The sequence below is a fragment of the Amphibalanus amphitrite genome, unplaced genomic scaffold (assembly GCF_019059575.1).
Source record: "Amphibalanus amphitrite isolate SeventyFive unplaced genomic scaffold, NRLGWU_Aamphi_draft 000033F_arrow, whole genome shotgun sequence".
Lineage (NCBI taxonomy): Eukaryota > Metazoa > Arthropoda > Thecostraca > Balanomorpha > Balanidae > Amphibalanus > Amphibalanus amphitrite.
The window spans coordinates 691,702-699,715 of NW_024881529.1; the positions used below are offsets into that span (position 1 = coordinate 691,702).

Sequence of the window (8,014 nt, forward strand, 5' to 3'; positions counted from 1 at the left end):
GGCCAGAATGAGCATCCAGAGGTCGGAGTGAGGCCAATGTGGGCGACATAGAGCCATCAGAGTCTAGATCAGAGCTCAATTCTAAAGTTCAGGGTATCAGCCCTCAACCAGCGCAAGACACTGAGATAAGAGATTGACATCTGCCCCTTGAAAAATGTTACAATCGTAAAAAAATTGACAAAACATTTTGCTTTTGATAATCTTTCGTGGCCCCGGCAACGACCGAAGCAAAAAAAAAAACTGTATGCCTACTGCTGAAATAGATTGTACACTACATACAGAGCTATCGATGTCGATGGCTTTTTCACGTTTTTCTTTTAGTCTTTTTTATATTGCCGAGCGTGCCTAAAAATTCCTCACATGATGAAAGTGGCAAAGAACCGCACCTGGGCGTGGCATAAGGACGCCACTACTGGGGCCCCTAAGGTAAGGGTGGGGCCCGTTGAGCAGGTTTGGCCTCCCCCTTTTCAAGATCCTGGATTCGCCACTGCAGATCGTGCTTTGGTCAGCTAGCTGCTGGGCTTCCAACCAGCCCAGCTGCTCCCGCAGGTCCGCAGCGTGGTCGAATTTCCGCCTACCAAAAATGACTTTAGCGGAAAAGTTCAAAATCTTTTGAATTTTTGCTGCGTTCTTTTTTGACCCATTGCCGTAGACAGATATGCAGTAGCGAACCTGCGTAAGCACCAGGGCTGACACGAGCATAGTGATTATGCCACGGGGTACCATGTGGCGGACGTGTGAGAGACCAAGGAGAGCCCCTGTGCAGCGGCAGCTGACGGCATCCACGTGGCTGTCCCAGGTGAGGTGTTTATCGAAGAGTATTCCGAGGTTCTCGACTTGGTCAGAGGGAACGAGTCTGGTTTCACAGAATTTGACGGTAAATTTTGGAAAATCGCGGAGATTTTGACGGCTACCAAAAACAATCAGCTCTGTTTTACCCGCGTTCACCTTAAGGGCGTTAGCAGTAAACCATTGATCCAGAGAGGCCAGAGATGTCTCCAAGTTGGAGATGAGCGTTTGTAGTTCGCTCTTTTTACCTGAGACTAGCACCTGGGTGTCGTCAGCGTATTGGACCACCGTAGCACCCTCAGCGTATGGTGACATGTCATTGGCAAACACCGTGAAAAGTAACGGCCCGGCCCGAGCGCCGAGCCCTGGAAAACTCCCATGGAGTTGGGCATCGATAGAAATGCAGGAGAAGAAAGGGTTACGTCGGTTATGTATGATGATTGGCTGGTTTGCCGAGCAGCCGCGAGAACGGCGCGACCCACATGTCGACGCGTTTTTTCCAAACCCCACATCTGTTCTCCCGTGAATTTCCGGGAAGCACGAAAGATCCCTTTTAAAAAGCGTCCAATCATCCGATCCTGATCAAATACCTATGTGTGTTCGTAAGCTTGTTATGGCATTGCTTGATCTGCCAAGGCAGACAAACTTTAGAAAATCGAGTGGCTGTACTTTTTTGAAAGTTTCTATCCAGCTTGTCTGAAATTCACGGGAGCGCAGATGTGGGATTTGGAAAAAAAAACGCATCGATGTTTGAGCGATTGTTTGAAACGGCGACCCGTAATAGAGCGACTTCAGAGGAACGCGACCCTGCATAAAGGAATCGTACCCTCAGAAATTGCTGCAAGGTCAGAGTGACATGCGCATTTTGCAGTTCCTGTTTTTCGTTGTTCCATGCGGCGTTTTGAAGACCGGGTACCCCCAACTCAGCGGAAATCCACACCCATTTATGTATCTATTTGCCTAGGTTCATTTTACTACGTTGCTAAAAAGTTCTTTTCATTTCCCCGTTGTATTTGTATTTTCAAGTAGGTATGTCTTATCAGAAATCATAGGAAAACGATGGGGCTCCTGACACTCGAAACACGCGCTGGCCGCTGATGGGCGCAGCGACGCAGTATAGCGAGGCTCGCGGCCGGTCTTGCTCCCACGGAAGACCTCCCGCTGAGCTTGGGACTTCCCTAGCGTTCCCGACGTCCGACACCATTCCAGAGGATAGCAAGGCTGAGATATCGGGAAAGTGCGCAGCGAAATGCGACTGCTGTCAGCCGTCACAAGCATTTGACGCAAGCTATAGCGCTGAAACCGAACAAATTAGGTAGATGTAGTTTTTTTTATAAATTTTGTCCGAACCTTTTCATAGAAAGGATTCACAAGGACAGAGCCACCGCTAAGCGAAGCTTGTTGCGGTGAATCTGCCCTCTACCCTCCGATCGCGCAATTCCAGTTCTATGGCAGAATTTAGAGTCCAAAGTTTAACGTGCGCACATAGCCGCGCACGGCCGGTCCCCTCACTGACTTTGCCTGGCTACGGCCTGCCACCAACCGCAACCATACCTGTCAGGAGGCCCATAAATGCCAAGCGCCCGTCGCGCTTCGAACCCTGACTGCTATAACCGGGAACGCGTGCTCTCACCATGCGGAGTCCAACGCTCTACCAACTGAGCTACGGGACCGGCAAAGTTATACAGACGGCAAAGTTATATAGTTATACAGACAAGCTTCATCGTTCACACCAAAAATTGTCTCCTCACACACGTAGCGCGAAGACACTTTCGTGATGATTAGAGTTTTATGTGCAGTGTGGTCTTTTTTTTTCTCGGAAAACGTTCAGGCAAACTTCAAGAAAATGTGTTACTTCCCAGCCTCAGGCCAACTGGGAAGAGGAAGAGCAGAAACCGTAACAATTCGTCCTGAATTGACACATCAACTTTGTATACACCAGTATAACGCCTTTTGGGGCGACTAACGGAGCGAGCGAGAGGGTGGGCCTTGCACGTGCGAAATTGCGAGGGGGTACCTCCAACTGACTTGTGCACGGCACCCTACTAACCGGTCTCTAGCGATGTGCCAAATTTGGGCACAATCGGCCCAGCCGTTCTCGAGATCTGGAAGCGGCACCCTGCACGTGCGCACGTGCAAAATGGGTCCCAACTGACTTGTGCACGGCACCCTACTAACCGGTCCCTAACCGTGTATCAAATTTGAGCGCAATCGGTCCAGCCGTTCTCGAGATCTGGAAACGACCCCTGCACGTGCGCACGTGCAGCAGCACCCCAACTCTGGCACATGGATATGCAGTGCCTAGTGGGTGCCTACCTACATGCCAACTTTCAGCGCAATCGGCCAAGTAGTTACCGAGATATTGCAACAATTACAAAAGTGACACCTCTTCGTTTTGCACGTGGCACCGGCACGTGCATAAGGGGTCACCCACATGCATCGGGAATAGTCCAATACTTGGTAGAAGGAATGAAGCTACCCTACAAAAATTACCGCGTGTAAATCGGTCAAGTGGTTGCTGAGATATAAGCCTCGCAAAAGCGTGACCACAGCCGGCCGGCCGGCCGGCCGGCCGCTCATACTCAGAAATTTCCGTTAATCTAAGGAAAGACTACGCTCGCTTCGCTCGCTCCGTAATAAGTTTATGAAGCTCGCACCATGTTCATGATTTTTCCTTGAACGTGTTTCCAATGGCCAGCATGCAGCTCCCAACTTTTTCGCCTCACCCCGCAGTTCAGGCCTTTGTATCCGGTAGGTGCGGCCGGTCGCAGGGACTTGCATCAGGTGCATTCTCTCGGCGGGGAAGGGAGGGGGACATGACAAGAGAGCTGCAGCGTCCGGGCCCGTGGCAGCCAACCAGCTGTGGCTCAGACAGCCCGCCGCCCGGCCGCCCCCCGATTCACGCTATAAGTATCGCCGGCCGGTGCGACTGCACAGATTCTCGCCGTGCCTCGACCCACCGCGCCATCACCATGCTGAAGATGCTGCTGCCGCTGATGACTGTGCTGCTGTTGTGGCAGAGGGCGGCCTCCATCGAAGAGCTCTGTCGGGAATGCCTCTGTGCGGTAAGAAAAGTGGCGGTCCAGTAAGCTGTTGACTGATGTGTGGGGTGGCAACCAGCTGTCTGATGGGTAATTGAATCTGTGCGACGTTGTATTGGCTGGCATTTGATTGCTATAGTTCAAAATGGATATGATGACCCCAGGATCGATAGATTGCGTAGACATATCGTACGGAAAAGAGAAGATCACTTTCAATAAAATATTTTCTTGAAGTTATTAATAGCTATTGCCTACTTATAACTTATTACCTCCAGCTTATTACTCATTACTTAATTATTAATTATTATTACGTGTAGTTATTTCTTTTTCCAAAATATCGAGTTTTTCAGTGCATAAGGCGGGACTCCAAACCGAAGCCATTCATCCCGCAATTGCCGAAATTTCAAACGGTTGTCCTCCAAAGTTGATCGGTCTGCCATTTTAATATTTTGAAACGACGAATAGATATATGCTCCTTTTTTAACACAAAATATGCATAGATTGGTATCAAAGCTACATTTTCGTTAGTCTTGACCTTTTTCCCAATATTTCACAGTTTTGGAAAGCGTAAGGTAGCAGTTTGATACTGGATACGCTATTGTATTCTCTCTCTCTCTCGTGCAAAAAAAAAGACCTTACCTAAAATATGGACCCTTGAAAGCGATTGTCGTTTGTAGAACCATGTTTTGCATCTAAATTGACCGAACATTATGTCACCCTGACGTCATTTTTGACCGTTCTGTTGAAGTACCCATATTTTCCTTTTGCAGGATGTGCAAAATGAATGTCGAAAGGGGTAATAAAGTTTGGTGGTCCTCTTTGGCTCTTAGCATGTGTTTAAATAAATATGGGGGAAAAGGACAGGAGGCGGTTTCGCCCCCCCCCCCAATGTGGCGCGGGTTAATAAAAAATAACTCCTGATGATTTGATAAACTAGGTGTAGGCAACTAAAAACAAGCTGGAAACCTTATAAGATTGAACTATGGGCCTAAATTGAACAAACATACCTACACCAAACGTGTATCAAATATCTGCCAGGCAACCGTCATGAAAACAGCTAATGTACTCGCTGAAAGTGACCTGACCACTGACGTTTGACCTCTGTGTCCCGTGCGGCAGAACTCTGGCGGAAGGACCGGAGACGCATCCCACTGCGTAATGCCGGACCCGACAAACTGCCTAGAGGGCATCTACTGCGGACCTTACGGGATGAGCATCAACTACTGGATAGACGCAAACAAACCCGGTCCGGACGACAACTTCTTCGAGTGCATGGGCGACTGGGCCTGTGCCAACAAGACCTTAGATAACTACATCACCAAGTGAGGGACAGCTGACCACAGAGTGCGCGAATTACAACATTTGGTAGAACATTTAGTACGGTCGTATTTGGTATCAACGAACACTGAACAGCTCTCCCAAAGAAATTCCTCTCAAAACTTCCTCCAAAACTCCGTTTTTTAGAGAGTTTGTCCATATGAATGAGTGGGGCCAACCATTCATTGTTTTTTTAGGGGGGGGGTCATTGACCCTCAACCGTACGAGTACCTATTGGCTTTTACGCGGCGTCTAACGTACTCGTATACGGGGTTCCATAGCACCCCCTTCCGTTCGGCTTTTGATTGAGCCAGAGTATCAACGAACACTGTTCGACCATCTTTATAAGTGTGAGGATTAACCTGACCTGAAAGGTCAGCCAATGACCGAGGACTTTAAAATTGAGTGGTATCAGCTTCCTCTCACCACGAGCAGCACGATCGTTTTTTTTTTTTTTTTTTGCAAAGCTCTATCTCGATCAGAGGCCGAACGGCAAAGAAACTCCTACGGAATGCTATTTTTACTTTGCACATTCCCTATGATTTTTGAATCATCTTATAAACAATACTGAAATATCGTCATGTTCTGTCATTCGCGCGCCATAATTGCATTCAACGGTTTTGGTTTTCTGCTGTCAAATGTTTCGCGTGCTAATTTCTTTCAATAATAAGATGTTGTGAACTATAATTTTTATCATTTTGCAACATCATCATTATTTATAATTTAATAAAACAAATTTTGACGTGACAGCTAGACATAACTTGACAAAAACATGATATTGTTAAAATGTTATACTTCTTGATTACAAAAAAAAATTACAATTTACAATATAATTTACAAACTTTTCTTGTCGTATAGGTGCCGCTGGTGGTAAAGTTTAGTGAAATCGGATTTGACATAGTTTGTTGTTATGAAACAGGCCTCTGCTTAAAATTTCTTTGAAGCGTCTCGATGAGAAAAGCGTGGCATATTTTAGCAAAGCATGAGCAAGCAGTTATTCATCTTGTGAAAAATGTTGGTGAAATAAATGTCTTACTTTTTTATGCCAAATACTTTTTACCCCAAAGATATAGCAAAAAAAGCAAAAATGGGTTCGATTAGGTCCGTTTATTTTGATGGCATTTGGCTTCTGTGGGCCAAACCGCTGGCTTGACTTGCGGTCAAATTTGAAGACATGATGGCGAAAGAACTTTGAAACAGCTATCGTATGGCTTTTCCGAGATTCTCAAGCTCTTTTGGTTGATGAGTTTTACGGCAATTTGTGAAAGATGGTAAAAATTGGGGCCTCATTTTTGTGACAGCTGTACTTGTGGCGATTCTTAGTGACCTCACTGATAAGCTGATTAAAAACTAACATTATTATGCAAAATGTTATATGTGATGAGCTATCTATCGCTTTTTCTTGAACTTTCTAGCCTCCTTAGCTTTCGAGTTATCCTCTTTGGCCAAATACGACCCTTCCCCTCCTGCCAATTCCTCCCACCATGGCGAAGTTGGCTGAGACCCCCACCTTAGTAGTTATACCAACATTGAGCTCGAAATGACATTTGAAGCCAGCACCAGAGCCTGAAAGTGTGAATTTGCCTAAATGTTGATAAATTTTACCTCTGACGTCATAAACGACTCTAACATTAACAAAATTAGCATTAACAAAATCAATAGAGTTCTCTTTCGGGGCTATTACGGCCGTTTGAATTTTCAAAAGCATACCAGTAATGTCGGGGATAGCTTATGAGAGTCCCAGTCTCATATACACGTAGGTACAACCTTCGCAAATCATTCGCGCTATGGAAAACACCCAACCATGCGTGGCCTCATGCGTCACTTCTGATTCTTACAAACTGAGGTGTTCTTTGGACGAAATGTAGGTATATTATAGTTCACGTAACATTCAGCTCAGCACCTTCCCGTACTGACGATCAGGACATTTGGCGGCCAGGTACTGCCAGACCATGTTCGTGGGCCACTCTGCGCCGTGCAGCTGCGAGGAGCAGGTCCGGCTCCACCACTGCGGGCCGTACAGCATCCACACGGAATCCTGCAACAACTACTACGACTTCTACTTCGAGCCGTGCATCAGCTCGGCTTGAGCAGCCCGAGCGAAGGTGACGCCGGTAGCACTTCGAAAACGATGAGATGGCGTGTATAGAGATATGCAAATCGTCCTGCGACACAGGGAATTTGTACTAGGTGCTCATGGTCATCCTAAAGCTAATACATTTTGTTTATCGCATCATGTGAGTGTTTTACGAAGAAGATAACTAGGTGCAACCATTATTGCTTAGATTCCACATAGACGAGTCAAGAGCAAAAGTTGATAGGCATGATGATTGATGAAATGAAATCCACTGATGCAATGCAATAATTGGATGATTAGAAGGCATTTTTAATTTTAGTCATTCTCATATTGTTTATTGGTATTCCACCCAGTTTGGGTCAAACCAGAACGCTGCACAGTGGGGATTTTTCCGATCTAGCACGTATTTATTCGTAGAGGGCAAACCATAGGTAGAATTGTAGCCAGATTGTGCACATATGTTGGCTGGTGTGTCCTGGTGAGAATTTTACCTGTAAATGTGCATAATCAACATAGTATAGGGGGTTCAATTGGACCCCCGCTCAGCCGTTTGGCCCCTGATCAAGCTAGAGCTTCGCGGAAAAGTCAAGCGTGCTGCCTATGACGAAATGAGGCCGAATATATCCAATTTCAAAGTCCAAGGTCATAAGCTGACTTTCCAAGTCAGTTTAATGACCCAACTAAAGTTGGGAAATCGAGATCTCTCGAAACTTCGCAAGGTTAGGGTGTTACGGGGTATTTTGGGGTGCTGATCACGAATTTCATGTTAGTTTTGATCACAGACGATGTC

At 46.4% G+C, this 8,014-nt stretch overlaps 1 protein-coding gene across 1 annotated transcript; it reads left to right on the plus strand.

Annotated features, from left to right (window-relative positions):
- The first annotated feature begins 3,497 nt into the window (after positions 1 to 3,497).
- Positions 3,498 to 7,383, plus strand: LOC122369085 (lysozyme-like). Its single transcript, XM_043343494.1, has 3 exons — positions 3,498 to 3,854; positions 4,950 to 5,152; positions 7,087 to 7,383. Exons 1-3 carry the CDS (start codon positions 3,606 to 3,608, stop codon positions 7,235 to 7,237), a joined length of 603 nt encoding a protein of 200 aa, XP_043199429.1. The 5' UTR covers positions 3,498 to 3,605; the 3' UTR covers positions 7,238 to 7,383.
- The last annotated feature ends 631 nt before the right edge of the window (positions 7,384 to 8,014 follow it).